Source organism: Lutjanus erythropterus, chromosome 19 (genome assembly GCF_056507025.1).
Source record: "Lutjanus erythropterus isolate fLutEry1 chromosome 19, fLutEry1.hap2, whole genome shotgun sequence".
Taxonomy (NCBI): Eukaryota; Metazoa; Chordata; class Actinopteri; order Lutjaniformes; family Lutjanidae; genus Lutjanus; species Lutjanus erythropterus.
The window spans coordinates 26,595,609-26,615,135 of record NC_139335.1 but is presented as its reverse complement, the minus strand read 5'-3'; the positions used below and the strand labels follow the sequence as shown (position 1 = coordinate 26,615,135).

At 37.2% G+C, this 19,527-nt stretch overlaps 3 protein-coding genes across 5 annotated transcripts; all 3 read left to right on the top strand.

Moving 5' to 3' along the window:
* Positions 1 to 1,764: 1,764 nt before the first annotated feature.
* kctd13 (potassium channel tetramerization domain containing 13) lies at positions 1,765 to 8,733 on the top strand. The gene is made up of 7 exons (XM_084744533.1): positions 1,765 to 1,853; positions 3,586 to 3,846; positions 5,004 to 5,173; positions 5,801 to 5,890; positions 6,234 to 6,286; positions 6,424 to 6,619; positions 7,253 to 8,733. The coding sequence occupies exons 2-7, from the start codon at positions 3,609 to 3,611 to the stop codon at positions 7,499 to 7,501; spliced, it is 996 nt and encodes a 331-aa protein (XP_084600659.1). The 5' UTR covers positions 1,765 to 1,853; positions 3,586 to 3,608; the 3' UTR covers positions 7,502 to 8,733.
* A 1,107-nt stretch (positions 8,734 to 9,840) lies between these two features.
* hirip3 (HIRA interacting protein 3) lies at positions 9,841 to 15,455 on the top strand. 2 transcript variants are annotated; one of them, XM_084744521.1, is made up of 8 exons: positions 9,841 to 9,995; positions 11,083 to 11,203; positions 11,319 to 11,469; positions 12,900 to 13,292; positions 13,380 to 13,543; positions 13,974 to 14,121; positions 14,327 to 14,425; positions 15,000 to 15,455. In XM_084744521.1, exons 1-8 carry the CDS (start codon positions 9,919 to 9,921, stop codon positions 15,185 to 15,187), a joined length of 1,341 nt encoding a protein of 446 aa, XP_084600647.1. In that variant the 5' UTR covers positions 9,841 to 9,918; the 3' UTR covers positions 15,188 to 15,455. The 2 variants fall into 2 exon arrangements, with proteins under 2 accessions (XP_084600647.1, XP_084600648.1); XM_084744522.1 differs by having other exon boundaries at positions 9,870 to 9,956.
* A 111-nt stretch (positions 15,456 to 15,566) lies between these two features.
* antkmt (adenine nucleotide translocase lysine methyltransferase) lies at positions 15,567 to 19,172 on the top strand. Of its 2 annotated transcripts, none has more exons than XM_084744523.1 (6): positions 15,567 to 15,643; positions 16,554 to 16,717; positions 16,831 to 16,935; positions 17,022 to 17,162; positions 18,187 to 18,237; positions 18,552 to 19,172. In XM_084744523.1, exons 1-6 carry the CDS (start codon positions 15,568 to 15,570, stop codon positions 18,780 to 18,782), a joined length of 768 nt encoding a protein of 255 aa, XP_084600649.1. In that variant the 5' UTR covers position 15,567; the 3' UTR covers positions 18,783 to 19,172. The 2 variants fall into 2 exon arrangements, with proteins under 2 accessions (XP_084600649.1, XP_084600650.1); XM_084744524.1 differs by lacking the exon at positions 15,567 to 15,643 and adding an exon at positions 15,685 to 15,840.
* Positions 19,173 to 19,527: the final 355 nt, after the last annotated feature.

Genomic DNA, 19,527 nt, shown 5'->3' with positions numbered 1-19,527 from the left:
ATCAATACAATGTCAGCTTAAGGTACTTAAGCGTATTTTTGTATGTAATAATCACACTAATAACGAATTATACACATTTATATTAGTTATAAATAGAGTTAGTTATGAGGGGCTGTTTATTGGAGAGCATGACATGGGGCAGATGTTAATAAAATGCAAATTAACAATGCAGATGAATGTTAACACTTATTACTAATAATCCGTATAAAAAGCTGTATCATTCCTACTGAAGAATGCGGCGTTATCGTCTCTACAGTTACCAATCGAGTTTGTTTGTGGTTGCCTAACTTTATTTTGGCCATTTATTTTTTCACCGGAAGTGTTAGCTTGCGGTCGTCTCTATGTTGCCGCTAACTTTATGAATTTATAACTGCAGTTACTCACTGTGACCACAAGAGGGCAGTAAATGGCTCTAAATCATTGCTTTATTGCAACCCGGTCTTTGTCATCTGCCTTTTTGCTAAATGAACACTGTTTGAAGCATGATTTTAAGAGGATACTAGAACTGTTTTGTAATACCATCGCCTATATTCACACAAGTAGCAGCTGCGCAGTATTTAAAATGATGAAGCATTACTCGCACATTTAATTGTAGCTTTGCAGTTCCTGATTGCGGCCACTGGAGGGCAGTAAACACTGACGACTGCTCTAAACACATCCGGTTTTAGAAATATGCCTTTATGCTAAATAAACACTGTTTGAAACTGCAGAGCTGTTGCCGTTTATAATTACACAAGTAGTAGGAGTACACTTTTAATAGTGATAAAATGACTGTATTAGCTGCAAATTTAATTTTAGTGTTGCAGTTCAAGAGTGCGACCACGAGAGGGCAGTAAAGACACATGACTAAATGCCCTAGAGTTGGTGTAAATTGATAAGTGAACATTGTTAAAAGGGTGGACTAAGCTCCACATTAGTAGACCGTGGTTAAAAGGTAACTGTAATTTGTAACAGTCATCCAAGTAGCAGCTGTACCACATTAAAAGCTATATTAGCCGCAAATTTAACCGTAGTGTTGCACTTCCTGATAGCGGCCGCTGGTGGAGCAGTGCATACTCTAAAATACACGGATTCGAGTCAACTATCAACTGCATCTGGTGTCAAGGCAGATACAGTAGCATACCAACGTTTCCGGTCCACCTTTTCAAAAAATAAAACAGCCAACCGAGACAATAGTTTTTAATTTTTTTTTCCGTCGCTACTGGGGTGTGTAGTGTAAGGGATGGTCTTCCAAAAACCTGCACTATGGGGCTGTTAATGTTTTTTTGTTTTGTCCGCGCTCAATAAAAAATAAATAATACATACTGAATTGGGCTCAATAGTATACTTTTACTTGTAACACACGTTTGATTCCACAAGGTGGCAGTAATTCACGGCGCAGTTTTGTTCCACACAAAATTCAAAGTAGAAGAAGAGAGCAGCGGAAGAAGATGTGGTGGTTTCGTTTCCGTGTGACCTATTTAGCTTCTCCTGTTAGCATCAGTTAATAATCTTTATGTGCAACAATGGGATTGGCCGTTCTTAATTTAGCAGTTTGCTTTTTTTGATGGCTATTGTCTAATTTGTCACACAAGAAGCAACACAAAACAATTAGCCTTGCTAGGTTAAAGCGTGACTGTTGGCAAAATATACTAGCTGTTGTTAGCCACTTTGATTTAGCTGTGTAGGCTGCGATTAAAATGAGTTGTGAAACGTTAGCTGCGTTGTAACTTAAATTCATTTGTGTGGTTTGGGCTGTTCATATTAGCCAACTAGTTGATTATCGATTGCTGGCTGATAAAGGCTCACACATTTAGCTGGCTGTCTTGGCTTAGCTAGGTTCACTCCTTAAGCTCCCTTGGATGTTCAGTGTGGTAAGTATTATTTATTTTAAGCTAACTTAATATTTGATGTTATTAGCCTGATAAGCTAGCTTTCATCATCCTAGCAATTAACCAGATCTAAGTCAGTACTCTGGTTTCTGAACTAACGGCACTTGTGGTTGTAGTCAGTTGAGCTCTCGTTAACATGAAGATAAACACCTAATTTTGGCGATAGCTGGGTTCATCTCTACATGTCTGTTACACAGCTGTGGGGCAACAGACATCGCAATGAGTTGACAGGACACGTTGCTCAGCTGGGATGACTTATTACATTAAAGGATATAAGCTCATCCAGCATCACACCCTCATTGTGATACTCGATGAACAATGGGTGTGTTTTTTATCTATTGAGTTCCTCATAAAGTTGGTTAATCCAGAAGACGCTGCTTGAATAGGTGAGAAATAGGTTCTTCAAGGCTTTATTTCCCCTCTATCTTCGTTTTGGATAAACGGAAGCATCATCTGTCATAATAACATGAAATGTTGTGGTCTCTCAACTTCGTGCCCCAGCATAGTTCTCAGTACATTTTTTAGAGTTTTGCTGTTTGAAGATTATATAGCCTACATACAAGCTCGAATTGGGCACGTTTGGCTCCACATGAGAACTATTGATATACTCCTGTATGCAGTAATGCATTTAAATTTATTTAGCTTTATAAGGGATGGTTTAAATTATTATATTGTGACTATTTTGACAGATATTATCATAATGATATGATTTACAATTAGTGGGAATTAGAGGTGTACAATTGATCAAAATATTATCAAGAGCACCGTGTGGCCAAGTGCCATATTCAAATCACAGAAGTCATATTTTTTTCCTTTAAGGAAATATGTGTGTGGGGGGGGAAACAGCATGATGTTTTGTGGGGTGTGAGATGATCTGTTCTCCAGATGTAAAACATGTTTGTTTGGTACAAAGGCCAATAAATGTCATACTATCATGATTTTTCTTTCCAGTGGAAATGAAAACTGTGATGCAGAAAGTGTCAAACCATCGTAATATGAGTATTTTTTACCATATCATGAAACCCTGTTGGGAATGATCATATTTGCAGCTCATGTTTCATTGTCACTGAAAAAAAACTATTAAAGTCTTGGTGATGTTACAGTTGTTAGGGTCTGTACCAAAAAAACATTCCCCAAATGTAAGAAACCACACCTGGAGAACAAGATTTGTACGCTGGGACATCTCTGCAGCACTATAATACTTGAATATAATGCTGTTTTTCCCACATTTTTCCTTTATCAAAAAAAAATGTAGTTTCTTTGATTTGGATATTGCACTTGGGCATATTGAAGTTCCAATAATAATTCCATTAATTTTTCAGCCATAGGCATAATATAAATCGCACAGTGGGTCAGGGAGACGTGCATAATTACTTGCTCCAGTCTCAGTGCAGCCTGCCTTGCTCTGCCTTCTTACATTATAAATATTTCATGCTGGATGTGGTATTTCATCTGCAGTTTGTACTGCTTCCATAACAAATATTCATGTCTGCATCTTCATATCAGCGAGAGAGTACCTCAGATTCAGAAATAGCCTGTTTTAGAGGTAAAGGCCACTATACATGCTTTAATACCCACACAGTTGTCAATTAAGAGACAACTGAAATACTGACCACTTATATTTAAATGAATAAAGAATCATTCATCACGTGTTCCAGTCACTTGTCTGACCTATACTATAAAGAGCTCACTGTGTTTTTTTTCTGTTTTACAGCCAGGAAGCGACTCCTCAGCCCCATGTCTGCTGAGGCTTCAGCTGGCAGTGATGCTGCTGACTCTTCCCAGTCTGCTGAGTCCCAGCCGGCCTTCCACAACACAGATGAGTTCAGAAATCAGGGTCTGCTGGGGAGCAAGTATGTCAAATTAAATGTGGGCGGCTCTCTGCATTATACAACTGTCCAGACACTGAGCAAGGAAGACAGTCTGTTGCGGAGCATATGCAACGGGGGAACAGAGGTTACCATAGACTCAGAAGGTGAGTGGATGTGTCTGTCAGATGAGCGCTTACCTCATAACTGGATCCACATTGTTATTTGATGTCTTGAGGGCTGTGTCATTATTATCAGGAATTATAACATGTAACTGTGAGTATGGAGTAGGATTTCTGATGCATTCTTATTTCAGGTGCTCTGTTCTGAATTTAAACTTTCTAAAAGATTTCAAAACATTAGTTTTCCATCAGTATCACCACGTTTTTTAAGTCCAAATTCTGTAATTTAAGCTTCTCAAATTCTTTAGTGTCTATGACAGTAAACTGAATATCTTTGGGTTGTGGACAAAACATAACATTTGAGGATTTCAGCTTGGGCTCCTGGAAACAGTTTTCAACATTTTCACAATTTTATGACATTTTATGGATGTCTTTATACTAGCTTTAAATGGTTTATCACATTCCACAGTAGCTAGCTCAAAGTTCAGTTCACATAGATTAAAATGAACTAGCTCACTTTCATTTCTTGTATGTATTTTATCATTATTTAAAGGATAAATCTTGAATATATTTGCTATAATGAATCATAAAATTGACCATGATTTGTTGTCAGAGATCAAGGAAATATGCTATCGTTGAAATACTTGCTTACTTGCTACTCTGCAGCTGGTGTGTCCAGGCTGGAATAACTTTTTTTGTTTGTCTATTTGACACCAACTAGAGTTCAAATTAATGCAAAACGACTAAGTATCTGTTTAGGAGTCTCAAGAAATTATTAATCAGCTTGTCAAAGCAGCAGATGTTTATAAGGGTTAAATTGAGCAATATGTTAATGGAGTCTGTCAGACAGAAGACAGGCAGTGAACTCAAAGTCTGAAAGTATTTTTGTAGCAGTGGGCTTTTGTTTTCAGGATAACAGGCTCAACAGACAATTGATATTTCTAAACAGGATTTGTTTTCATAAATGAACGTACTGCCTATTTAAATGTGACCGCAAGAAAATGTTGACTCAGAAAGGAAATGATTATTGGTAATGTGAGCAAACACCACAAAATGTCTGCACATTAAGCGATTGGGTGCTCAAAGTTTGTTATTTGTGAGGCTAGAACCACATTCACAGCACACACTGTTTGTCCACTGGCCTACCACAGAGTGACAAAACTTCTTGAAGAATATAAGTAATGATTTTCCTCTCGCCCTAGGTTGGGTAGTTTTGGATAGATGTGGCCGACATTTTGGACTTGTTTTAAACTTCCTCCGAGATGGCTCAGTACCACTTCCAGAGGACAACAGAGAGTTGGATGAGGTTCTGAAGGAGGCCCAGTACTATCGGGTCCAGGGACTCGTCCAACACTGCCTCAGTGCCATGCAGGTAAATGAACGGTACTTTTTTTTAAAAAACACACTTTCTATTGAATTTGTGGATTTACAAGCGTACACAAGTTCAAATGTAAAGCATAAAAATTCTCACATAACGTTAGCACAATAAGCTAAGTATTTTATAATTTCTCCATCCCTTCTGTGTCAAAGTTCATTGGTACTGAAGGACCAAAAGTGTCCTCAGAGTTGTCCATATGATTGCAGATGTAGTCATGTCATGTGGTTTTCTGTGTGAAATTATCACCATCAGAACTCTTTCTTGCTAGATTCCCAGTGTATGTGTAGTTAATAGATTCCAGTGTCGTTGATTACATTATTGTTTTCCAAATCATTTATTATATGAAAGCGCATCTACTGTTTACACCTTCACAAATACAAAGCACAACCTTCTTTTCTCCTTTTTGTACCGTAATACTTCCAGGCTCTAGCTATTGTTTAGACTAAACAAGAAACTTGATGAAATCACTGTGGAGTCTAGTATCTTATGATGAATATTTCACTTTATTTTTTACATTAAATAAACTAAATAACTTTTTTTTTTTAAATCCACTTGATTTATTGATACTAACAAGTGTTAGTTGAGGGTGTATTATATGTACTTTCTTTTGTTTACCATCAGAAACAAAAGGATGTCTTTGAAAGTGTCTGTCGCATCCCCATGATCACCTCAGCCAAAGAAGAACAGAGGATGATTGCTACGTGTAGAAAGGTAATTGAATTTTCTCTCAATCAAATGGTCCCCTAATAAAAGTGTGTATAAGGTTGGCAGCTGTGAAACCTGAATAGTCCAGTGTATTCCTGTGTGTGAAGGGTTTGACTGTTTCTCTGCACAGAATATAGGGGAAAAAAATCAGAAATGGTTTGAAGCGATTTAGATTTGTGGGCCATGAAAATTATAGTCTGCTGTCTTGTTTTTTTGTCTCAAAGAAATGTTTGTCTGTATCTTTTTAATTGTTAACTTCTGTATGTATGACTTCATTTCTTTCCCAAAATGTAACTTGTTGAAGTGGGATCTTTTTACTTGGATTTACTCCTGTTTCTTATCTTTATAGCCAGTAGTAAAATTGCAGAACAACAGAGGAAACAACAAATACTCCTACACCAGGTAGGTCTCTGCATGTGTCCAACAAAGAGTTAGACATGCAACAAGTAACCATCATGTATTACTTCACTTTTTAGATTTTGAGTGGAGAGTACTTCTCAGACAATAATTACTTCTTCTTTGTCTCTTTCTGTGACCAGCAACTCTGATGATAACCTGCTGAAGAACATTGAACTGTTTGACAAACTTGTGCTACGGTTTAATGGCCGCGTCCTGTTCGTCAAAGATGTTCTTGGGGATGAAATCTGCTGTTGGTCTTTCTATGGTGAAGGGCGCAAGATCGCTGAAGTATGCTGCACCTCCATTGTCTACGCCACAGAGAAGAAGCAGACCAAAGTAAGCATGACGCAATGGGCCTCGTGCATGAATCTTTCGTAGATTTGGTCTTAAATTGTTTGTGCAGGCAATTTAAGAACTTTTTGGCGTTCATCGATGCATTCCATTTTGCTCTTAAGAACAACATTTAAGAGTGCCCCAGACCACTTTTAAGCCAGTATGAACAAAAGTCAACCTGTGTTTTGTGCTGACAAATATTAATAATGACAAAGAGAAAGTAATTTGCTTCATGAAAACTGTTACATAATTATTCATTCATTTAATTATTTCAAATGTCTATGCTTAAAAGATGATTCGGTCACAGAGACAGATTCTACAAAACCTACATGCTGTTAGCCTCAACTTAGATCAGAGACAAAACGATCTAATCCAGAGAGCCACCTTTCTAGCTGTAGACTTGCAGAACTCACTAACCCATTAATCTGGCTCTGTAGTACCGCCACCTCAGCACCTCTAAAGATTACTAATGAGTACATATCTGGGACATAAGAAAGCTAGCTGCCTTTCTCTGTTGGAGTTTTTCTTCATGCCCTCTTTGTCATCATCACTGTGCTTGTCCTGCTGCTGTCTAGTCAAGCCAAACTCAACATGACACAGTCTGCTAAACCAGTTGCCAAACATCTGTGTTTTCAGGTTGAGTTTCCCGAGGCTCGGATCTTTGAAGAAACCCTTAATATCCTCATTTATGAGAATGGAAGAGGATCTGGTCCTGGAGGCTTACACCTTTTAGATTCAAGAGGCTCCGGGTCATCACTGGGAGCTGGCCAATCGGAGGAAGAGGGCGCTGTGGGAGGTGACAGGCGAGTAAGACGGATCCACGTAAGGAGGCATATAATGCATGATGAAAGAGGGCACGGTCAGCAAACTGTGTATAAGGACTAATAATGTGAAAACGTTAAGGCATGGGAGAGTGACTTGTATGTTAATTTTCTGTTGGATGCTTGCAGAGTGAAAGAGATGTATTTGATTATAGCAATAGCTTGGTAGTTAGTAATTAGTTAAAAGTCACTGTAGAAATGTTGGGGTTGATGACTGATTTGTAGCTGAATTAAGAGTCTGGAGAAGAAAAGCGCTTCTGTTTACAAGAAAACAAATTGTGTACATTCTTTAAATAGGAAATGTGTAAATTACCTGGGACATGAAACTGGCATAAATATTATTTTGCAAATATTAAGGAACCTCCCACAAGTTACTGAATGGGCCTCAGTACCCAACTCCCATCCTTTAGGTTGATTTTATTCCTAGAGCAGACAGCCCACTGTTAATGTGGGTATTAATGATATGCACTGGCACCCTCCTCTGTGTTTGATTCGTAGGAACCACTGTGTCATTCTGTTTATTCATATTGCGAAACATCTGTTGCCTTTTCAGAAGATGGACTGACAGTGAAATTGATGAACAGAGGAGGGACAAGTTTAGCTTAGATATGTTAACACTGGAATAAAACTGAGTAGCCATTTTTAGTGAGTTTGTCTATGAATGAGATTGTTGAGCAGCTCCATTTTCTTTATTTAAATTATTACTGCTGTTGCTTCAAGATGTTTTTTATTAATTAATTTATGAACCTAATTTATTGTTTGGTATTTAACGTATTGTATGCAATCTTTGTGTTAACTAGTGCTCAAATGAGTTTTAATTTTTTTTGGAATGATACAATGCACTCATTAGCACATGTCAGATTTTGAATTTACTCCTGTAAATGACTAAATAGTGAACTTACATTTCAGTTTAATTTTTCAAGAGGATCCGTGACCATTTATTTGATATATTGCATTTTATTCTGAGCCATGATCTTTCACTTTTGCTTTATGTCTTATACCAAACCACTGAAATTTGCTCAAAGTAATTGGCCATACAGTGATGCTAAAGGCAATTAATAACTGGGTTGTATTTTTACTTCCCTCAGGGAGAGGATAAATATTTTCTTTTGAATATTCACCAGTGTCTTGTGTAAATCTAATCACTTTGACTAGTGAAAAAAACATTGAATGAGAGCAATATGTATCTCAGACCCTTTATAAAACACCTTGGAATACCTTAAAATATGCACTAATATAACTTCCGTCCAATAGTGGTCATGGGAATGTTCTAAATAAATTACTTGTGAAAACCAACTTAAGCTTCTTGGTGTCATTTTTCCCTTCTTTCCTAAAGCACAATAAAGAAATGAACTCAAATACATACATGTCACAGACAACACGTGGGAGTTACCCACAGGGTCATTATTGTTTACTTGATATACTCCATAACATTTTCATCAGTCAGAGTGCTGATTATTAATGAAATGTAATCTCAACAGATGCTCAATATGGTAAAAAAAAAAAAAAAAAAAGAAGAAGAAAAGGGAAGTCAAATTGCAGTTATTTTGACTGAAATTGCACTATATGATACAATTGGTGGCAATTTTGCATTAAAATTTTCATTTTTACTGGAAAAAAAATCTGAAACAATCAACCAAACAAACATGGTTTATTTAATATGGAGATTTTTAGGCAGGCCATCTCTGCTGCACTACAGTACTTCATTATAATGCTATTTTCTCACATATTTTTCCTTTTTCAAAAAATTGAGATTTTGTATCTGCAATTTAGATATTGCACTTATCAGTGTTTGATAACACTGTGATTAATCGTGCGGCCCTATTACATATATATTTAGCTGCCATTTCTATCCGAAGTATTTTACAATGAATGCATTTAATCATGCAATGCAAATATAAATTAATTAGACATATACTGCAACATGTGTTATTGAAAGATGTGGTCTTTTTTTCAAATGGCATTATCGATCAAAATAATCTTCCATTTTATCATGGGCAAAGTGTCAACAGTGTAAAAAATAAGGTACAACCAAATCTCATGAAATGAAATACAAAACAGAAAAGACAGACAAAAAATTGTCCTTTCTATTCAAAAATGTAGTTGTGTTTTACTATGTACATTCTTTTTATGAAATATTAGAGTTAATTAGACATGTTAAATCAGGAAGGAAAAGTGTAAATATAGGTAATTTTTCAGAAAACATTTGTGAATAAAAAGAAAATCCCATTAAAATCATTACATGCCTAAAAGATATCGGGGTATAAAACTGCGTTTATATAGTTAATAAATAAAACTAAGATCTGGCCAAAAAAGAAATGTAAAGGAGAAGAATGAGTAATGGAGTTTTTACAAAAACTTCCAAGTCGTCGAATGCTCTGTTTTTGTATTGTGAAGGGGCGTGGCGCTGGCCTGACGTCACGTCCGGTTACGTCAGGGGGTCCCGCCGCCGCCAAAAAGAAACCACAGCGGCTAGAAAACATGACGGTATCAAAAAAGGAGACGGCGAGCATCCGCAGGTTTGTGTGTGGTCAACTCCGTGATGAGCCGGACCTCAGGTACAGTTCAAGCTGTCAAGGTTTGTTTGTACCAAGATGAGGATCAGAGGCCTGTGAGCTGTGATCGTGCGCGTGGTCAAAGTTAATTAGTTACACCAAAGTTAATTGATGCGACGTGTGGTGTACATGCAGGCAGTTAATACCCACTAGCATACTGGACCTGTTTTATCACCACTATAAATTACGATTTAACTACTTTAACTTCCTGTTGCGCATTTAACGTTAATGTGCCACCCAACGCAGATAAACAGTGTTACGACTCACCATCCCAACACCACGCTTTGCAAGGCTTGAACTTAACGACGTAGCCGACATAGCTTTGTGTGTGATTGATAGATGCCAATAAGTTAAGTTATTTGCCATTATAGTGTGTAAACCACACAGTCAATTGTATAAACTATCAAATTTAAACGCCACCTGCTGGTTGGAAGTGGTATCTTTCCTTGGAACAAGAGTTAACAGTGTGCCCTCCTTTAGGTTGTCAAGTTTTGTGCTGAAAGTGGTTCTAGTAATGTGCAAACATCTCTTTCATTAATTGTAACTAGTTAAAAATCGTTTTTCTCTTTATTTTTTTTGGAAGTAGTTGAAAAAAATTTAGTTGGTTTCATTTGTAATGTTTGGCTTTGGTGATGAAGAAAAGTCCAAATAATGCCACATATATTGCCACATATATTTGTCTATAAAATGAACACTTTAAATGCATATAAAAACATAAATATAAATAAAAAGAGTAGTTTTTATCCACTGTAGGAAGATTGCGCTAAAAGTGCCCACAAAGTTGCAAAATCCTGCAGAAAATCGAATGTGTCTCTGCACTTTCTTGTAGAGTCAAAGAATGAGGTTAATATCTATTGGTTTAAATTTGATATCTCATAATGCCATGGTAATAATATCTAATGTCAAATAAATTCAACTTTTGAATAGTCACTTACCACATAGGATTTACAGTCTTCATCTGTGTAAAAATCTGATATTCAGTATATTGTGGGTGTCTGTATTCAAAAACACAAAGGTTCAGTTTAATTATGTCTGTACATTATCCTCACACACCTTGATGTAGCTTAACCTTTCTAATGTCTTCTTTCAGCACACTGACCTTAGGAATTTTAAAGAAGCGATATCTGGCTCATGTGCAATGTGAATCATTAAGTCCAGAGGCCAAAAACTTCATGAAACAGGTGGTTCAAGAGGAACTGATGAAAATGCAGGTATCTGAATTACTCCTGTACAGATTACTTTTCTTTGACATCTTTGAATTTTTTGGGGGTCATCATTTTTTATGCTGCACTTATTAATGTCATTACTTATTTCTTGTCATGCAAGGACAATGGTGAAAATGAAAGTGAGATGGAGACCAAGAAGCTCCAAAACAAAAGGAAGAGAGAACAGAACAATGACGAAGTTATAAGTGGGGGAGAAGGTGAAGTTGAATCCAGGGCAAAGAAATCCCGTTGTGTGTCAAGCTCATCATCAGGTAGGTTACAACTTGGCATTTAAATGCCTGTAGTTTAACATGTTGTAGTTTTCAGTTACTCAATGTAAAACAGTAGGACTAGGGCCAGCTTTAGGTAAATAATATTTTTATTATGAATAATCTGCAGATTAATTGTTCGGTCTGGAAAAATTCCCATCGGTCCTTGCTGATGTCATCAAAGGTCTTCTTTTGTCTGACCAGCTGTCCAACACCTATTGATATTCAGTCTACAGCTATATAGTTTTTTTTTAAAAACACCCCTGACCATTTGGTGGCGAGTGAGTATATTAATTAGTTATTAGGTGCGTTCGAGATGAACTGCGCCTCGCCTGGAGAGTAGACGAGATCAGGCGGCCACAGCAGGAGGTGGAGACAAAAAGCTGCAGTCAAGTCGGACAGTTTTCAACACACTTACGAGAGAGTAGAGGAAGAGACACGAACATCCTGTTAGATCACCTGTAGGTTACCTGTAGTCTGCAGATCATGTTCATAGCTGAAGAAATAAAGTGCGTTCTTGATCGTGGATTGAAGTTAAAATAGAAGAGATCCTCCTTTTGACACATGTAACATCTGTTCTTTTATCTGCCTTGTAATGCACTAAACTGTTGTTTTGATAAGTCATAACCTTTATTATTACCAGACACAAAATATCTGCTTGCTGACAGATTAAAGCTTCATTGCACAACAGAAGACTGATATGTCCAGCATTAAATATTACAATTACACACAAAATTAGTATTTTATACAACACGTGGTGTTTGTTGTCAAAATTATGAGCCAATCAGAGCCTGTCAGCTTGTCAGTCAGGTGACAGCCAGGCGTTTGCAGTTGGTGGAGAGCAGCTGCGGCATCTGGCTCTACAAACTGCGGCCGCCTCGATCTCGTTAGGTTATCATTGCCCACATGTGCATGACGTCAGTGCAAGTCGGGATCAAAAAGCCCAGTAACGATGATGGTGTTGATAAAAGAGGTACGGTGTGGATTCTCTGTTCAGCTTGTTCGGACTGAATATGAATTAAAAATGAATCAAAATTAAATGCTACTGAATATGTAATTATCATTTTAAAAATTAAAGTGACAGGTAAAAATAGATTATGACAGGATTTTTATGACCCTGTCAGTCAAAATGACAGACAATGAAAAAGTCTAGCGCAACCTCTGGCTACTACACATGGCTTATTTCACAAAAGACAATACTAGTAGTCATTTCTCCATAGCCACAGTCCAGGCAGGTCAGCTGTTGTGTGAGCTTCACACTTTTTTACTCACTGAAGGCAGTTTTCATTTCAGATAATACACACAGTCAGCACCTGCATTACCCTTACCTTGCCCATGTTACTCTCATTGAGGTTTGCAATAATTTTTTTTGTGAATTTTTTGCTCTTCTGTAAACCATGAAATGTTGTCTTTTCACGTGTGGTTACTGACAGAATCGGACAATAAAGAGGACTGCAAAACAGAACACGAAAAGAGTGAAAAGAGAGAGCAAATTAAATCTGGATCTGATGATGAAGACCAAGAGGTGAAAAAATCTCCACCAATGACAAAGAGAAGCGGTAAACAGCGGATTAACAGTGAAGACTCTGCAGATGAGGAAATTAATGAGTCAGAAAAAGAAGATGATGAGAGCGACTGTGATGACAGTCCAAAAGAAATGGTGAAAAAGAAAGCAACTACTACAAAGAATGGAGAGGCGGGAAATGGTGATACAAGTCAAGAAAAGAAAACACAGAGTGATGAAGAGAATGATACTGACACGGATAACGGGTCAGAAAAGAGTGACAAAATCAATGGCAATGACTCTTCAGACGACAGTGAAAAAGGTGAGTTTGAAAACTTTATTCTTATACATCCCATACATGAATGTATATTCATGACTAGACCTGATATGCCACTATTGTATTATGCAGAAGAAAAAGTCTTGACAGAAAAGAAAGATAATGACCAGGACTCTGATTCATCGTCACTCCCCTCTTTGGAGGATGAACGGGATAGTGGGACAGAAAAAACAAAAGATATTATCAAGAAGAAAACAAAAGAGAAGGAAAAAGAGGACACTGCCAGAGATAAAAAGGTGAGACTATGAGTGATGTTATAAATCAGAATCAGTCAGTCAGAATCTGAAGAATTATGCTTTGGAAATGTCAAAGTCATCCAGTGTGCCATAAAATGCACTGTGGGGCTTCAGCAAGTATTCAAAAAAGCAAAATTTAATGATTCAATTCACAGTTTTTAAAAAGTAGAAAAGAGTAGCTGAAATATTTTTGCCTCCAAGTGTCCAGCCATTTATCCAGACTCTTGACCTAAATTGTCTTTGCACTGCTCTCTGTGCTTTGAGTGGAGTCAGAAGACAAAGTGCAAGATGAGTGGTACAAAAGCCAAGATTAAGTTTGAAAATGGATCACAAAAACATTGGTGCACATTAGGTAATTGTAAAGTATAGCTGTAGAATAAATGTTGCATCTTCTCTTCATAACATATCTGTCCTCTGATTCATCCTGCAGGATGACAACAAAGCAATTGTGAGGCTGAAACGCTACATTGCTCTCTGTGGTGTGAGGCGGAATTACAAGAAGCTCCTCGAAGGCTGTCGCTCCATTCGCTCCCAGGTGGCTGCTCTGAAGAAGGAGCTTGAAGATCTTGGTGTCCAAGGTCAGTGGGAAAACATCACTTTTAACAGACCACATATACTGGGCATTGCAAATTGTAATTACGGGGTATCTTGAAAACATATTTTCTGTTCATTCTCTTGTGGACTTGAATTGTAAAACTGCATTCCAATTTTTTAATGACGCAATTTGATCAACTCTGGGAACTGCATGTTAAAATAATAACATGTCGATGTGTTTTCACACAGGCCAACCAACTATTGAGAAATGCAAAAAAGTCAGAAAGAAGAGAGAGGAAGCTCAGGACCTAGCTGGCCTCGATGTCAGCAACATCATTGCCACACAAGGTAACAAGGTTGTCTCTTCTCTTGGGCGGTTGATCATTCTGAACACCCACTTGTTCAAAAACCTGTACCAACACAAAATACTAATGGATGTGCATCAACTTGCTCTACAGAAGTACCATGATATGTACTGGCATTTGTGGGAACATTTTTGTGGCTTTTTGTAACTGTGCACATCTACACTATATGCTTGGTTTTTAATCACAGTGTTACAGAAAAGAGTGGTTGATTTTACATATTACTCAGTATAAATTCTAGAAAAGCAAACAATGCACTGAGCTTGGCAGTTACAAGTATAGAATAAAAATGTGCAAACATTGTTAATGTGATGTACATGTACAAGTGATGTAAGCACTATAAAAATGGCTTTTACATTCAGTGGTTTCTCAAACACAAAACTGCACTAGTAATAGTACCTACAGGTGTGGTCTGTGATCTTGTTGGATCAATAAATGCATCTGTCGTATTGTTATTGCTGAAATCATTTGATATGGCTCAGTCACTAGTATTGTTTTTTCCTTTTATAATGCATACAAAATTGATTCATGAGATCTGCTAATGTGGATACCTCTCGCAGGTCGACCTAAACGCCAAGGAGCCTCAGCATGGCTGAAGAAACCTGACCCTCCATCCTCTACATATGCGCGCACCCTGAACTCCAGCTCTGATAGTGATCAGGAAAACAATGCACACAAAGGGCGCAAAAGAGCAACAGACTGGGCCAACCTGCAGGGGATCATCAGTGATGATGGAGACAGTGATTAACCAGGACATTTCCTCGTCAAAGTGTTCAGAGGCCACTTTAGCATGGACATTACTTTGTTATTTGTACAAGTTGGGTTTTGCTTATTAATTGCTTTGACAGTGATGGATGTGATATTAAATATTTCTAAAACCTTTTACAAAAGATATGATTTTATACATAATGTACCATGCCAGTGGAGAGCGTTAATAAATTATTTTGTTTCATGTTTTCTATGATGTATTTCAAATAAAAGTAATCTTTTCTTTATGAACAACAATTGTATCTTAACTGTGTATATAAACATGAAGAGTCCTTGTTTACTATTGCCTTTTTTAGCTCAATGAAATGAGCTACTCAGAATTGCCTCTTTGACGTTGTTAGCGTCACATTTCCGGAACTAATGTCAAGTGTGCTTTCGGAATATTTCGCTGACGGACTGGTCCGCCCGGGTAATGTGTCCGCCCGTACTCCTGCAGGTCAATGACTTATTTCATGTTAATTACGAACGTATTTGCTAAGTAAAAGCCGCATGGGCGTAGCTTTTGTATATGGCAGTTTTATGATTGTCCAAACAGATTTTTGCACATGAATATTTCAGTACTTTTTCTAAGTCGGGCAGCAACGTCTGGATACAAAGTAACTGCATGCATGTGACCCACGAGCCGTCTCAAAGGTATCTGTTACAGATCATAATAAAAGTGTAATACATTTTATGTCTAAATCGAAATAGCCTAAAGCAGCGGTTACTATTTTTAAAGTCTTACAAATTGTGGTTTATTTTTATTTCTTAAGATTAAATTCTGACCACCAAAAGGTTACTGTACACAGTTACACGAGGACGTAGCTGTTTGGTATCCTAATGTCTAAACATGCTTGTGATTAAAAACAGACATCCATCCACCCCCTAGCACGCCCTCAGCCCATGAAGTTGCACCAGCTATTTCTTAGCAAAATGATATTCAGAATACTGTGTGTATCAAAGGTGTGTTTAAGGTACAAGTGTCTGTATGGAGTGTGGAAAAATAGGATTGTAAACAATGGAAAAAATAACCCATTTAGGAATAAATTAACAAGGGACATACATTCAGTATCCTCTTTATTAGGTGCTCCTGTACAATCTAATGCAATTGAACAACAACATCAACAGCTCAGTCATGAATTCTATATTTATTAAGTTTATAACATTTAGTTTTTGCTGGTAGTTGGAAAAATGTAATTACATGTTTATTACTAAGGTCATAGTTAAAGGTGAGTGTGAGAGGTGTTTATATTCTATTTTTGTCATACAGCAAAAAGAAGAAATATTTTATAACCCTTTCCCAGTCAGTTTTAGTATATTCTATAATATTAGATTTTCAAGGACCCTACACTACATATTTCATGCAGGAATGGATGATAACGCACCAGATGAGGCCTTTGCTGAACTCAAGAACAGCCAACTCGGAGGATGGGGTGTTGCTCAGATAGCTGTTGGCACCGGGCTTGCTGTATATGCTATGTGGGTGGGAATCCTCCAGCCTGGCTTCCGAAAAGTTCCCTTGAAGCTACAGGTATAGTCTAAATCTTCATGTCACTTTGAATAACTAGTTCTCTAACTCTCCTTGCACTAAATGTTTTAGAAACAACTTTCCTTTTATCTGAAGCTCTTTAAATTACCTTGCAGGTCCCGTACATTCCTGCCAGCAAAGGTCAAGTAAACAATGTAATGACATTGTTGAGAGGTCGAAAGGGGGGTCTTGTGGATTTGGGATCTGGTGATGGCCGTATTGTGAGTAAAATCAAGATCTGTGAGCTTCTTTTTCATGCACTGATGAACAGTGGGTTTTGACAGTGGTCCTTTTTTAACCCGTAAAGGTCTTAGAAGCCCATCGGCATGGTTTCACTCCTGCTGTTGGTTATGAGCTCAACCCCTGGCTCGTTCGCCTGGCCCACTTCCATGCATGGAGAGCAGGCCATCATGAAAAAGTTTCATACCGACGGGAGGATCTCTGGAAGGTTTGACATTTATTACATGTATTATGGTCTTAATAACACTACTGTTCAAATTTGCAAACAGTCACTACACTTAACTTATGAACCCCAATTCCAAAAAAGTTGGGACACTTTGTAAAAAAAATAAAAACATAATGCCATGATTTGCAAATCATTTTCAACTTATATTCAATTGAATACAGTACAAAGACAAGCTAGTTGATGTTCAAATTGACAAACTGACAAATACAGGCACCACTGATGCCGAAAGGTTTTAGAGCAACATATGCTGTCATCCAGACAATGTCTTTTTCAAGGATGTACAGACCTATTTCAGCAAGACAATGCCAAGACACATTCTGCAAGTGTTACAACAGTGTGGCTTCATAGTAAAAGAGTTGGGCTACTTGACTGACCTGCCTGCAATCCAGACCTGCTTCCACTTGAAAATGTGTTGTGCATCATGAAATGCATCATACAATAACAGAGACCCCGGCCTGTTGAGCGCCTGAAGTCATATATCAAGCAAAAGTAGAAAAGAATGTGACTTTAAAAGCTTTAATAATTACTGTCCTCAGTTTCCAAAACTTAAACATAAAACATGTTGTTGCTATACTGTATTCAACTGAAAAAGGATCTCACAATCATTGCTGCTTCTGTTTTTATTTGTTTTACACAGCATCACAACTTTTTTGTAATCAGGGTTTGTATACAAGCCATCATTAAATGACAGCATTTCACAGTATTATTGTAATTAGTCTTGGCAACAATATATTATTGCAACAACATGGGTCTTTTATGAAAGTGTTCCCACTCCCTCCATCTAAATTGCTGACAGAAGAATTTCATATCAGCAAACAAACACAGATGTCAACCAAACATTTTCATGAAAAAGATTTTCCTTGCAGTCTAGGTTTACCTACTGGTTTACTTTATTTGATCAAGGAGTAAATACATTAGTAGCCACAGATATTTTATTTGCATGTGATCATTTTTTTATTCAAAGCTGTATTGGTCTATTTACTACCTGCCTTGTATATCATCACAGGTTGACTTGACAGAATGCAAGAATATCACAGTGTTTTTGGCTCCTAGCGTGGTGAGTAATATAGTAAAACTAGTAATAAGGTGAGGTCATTAAAATTCAGGAAAGATGAGGTGTGGCTGGTTACCTGCAGGCATTACAGAAAGTCTTGTCTCTGTTTCAGCTAGGTAGTTTTAACTTGTTAAAAGGAATCCTGGGTGTTATTACTTTATTACATTTTTTAGATTATAGACACAAAAAATCTAGATAGAATCTGTTAGCACATTGTTGAGGTGCAGTTGAATTCAGATGCATTATTATAAGTCAGTTTCAGTAAATTTCTGTTAAAAGTATCACAGTAATTTTATATTGTACTCTTTTGTTCATAGCTTTCATTACTGCAGCAGAAGTTGGAGAATGAGCTACCTGATGATGCCTTGGTGGTAGCCGGTCGTTTTCCCTTACCTGACTGGACACCCTGCAGGATTGAGGGACATGGTGTGGACAGAGCCTGGGCATATAGTATGCAAGCACAAAGACAGCATATCTTCAAGAAAAATGACAATATCACAGTCACAGATAGTGTCAGTGAAATAACCAAGGAGAAAGGATCCACTTAAAACTGGATGTTTTTAGCATTTTGCTTTCTAGAATGATAATGTGGAATTATATTGTATATCAGTAACTTACTGATTATAATTTGTAAATATCCTTGGAATATTGAGAACTTTTAACTTAACTTGTCTGTCTGAATACTTTTTAAGTACATCTATAACCAGATTTGTCTGACAAACTATTGTTGCTTTCCGCTTCACTGTGGTACTGACACAACAGAGTACAGTGATCAGCAAACATGTTTGATTTTTTTTGCACAAATGCTCTGTCCTACAGTTTTGATGGATGAATTCTTTTGTTTGTTTTCAGCAAAGTTTGTAGTTCAAATGTGGTTCAAATTCCTTGCCAAGGGTTTGTGTTGGCATTAAAGGAAAACCACACCTTTGTCTCTAGAACGTTGCCTGGGGGAACAAGCTTTTAAAAGTTGTGTCATCTGCATTTTTTTCTGTAGTGTTAAGTATATGTCACACAACTGAAGATCATTTTCTGCTTTAATGGGTCTTTTTACTACTATTATTAATTTATTACTTATTATTATTATTATTACTTAGCATATTCTTATACAGGCCTACATATAATTAGACATTTTCAGAGGAAATTTTGGATTCCACGGTTCATCTAGTTTTCTACAAGACGAACTTAAAATTTAAATTCTCAGATTGTAGCCTTGCAGGTTCCGGACATCTAAGGTGACTAGCATGTTTTTTTTGCCAATATCACAAATAAATTGTAACACTTGTATAAACCCCC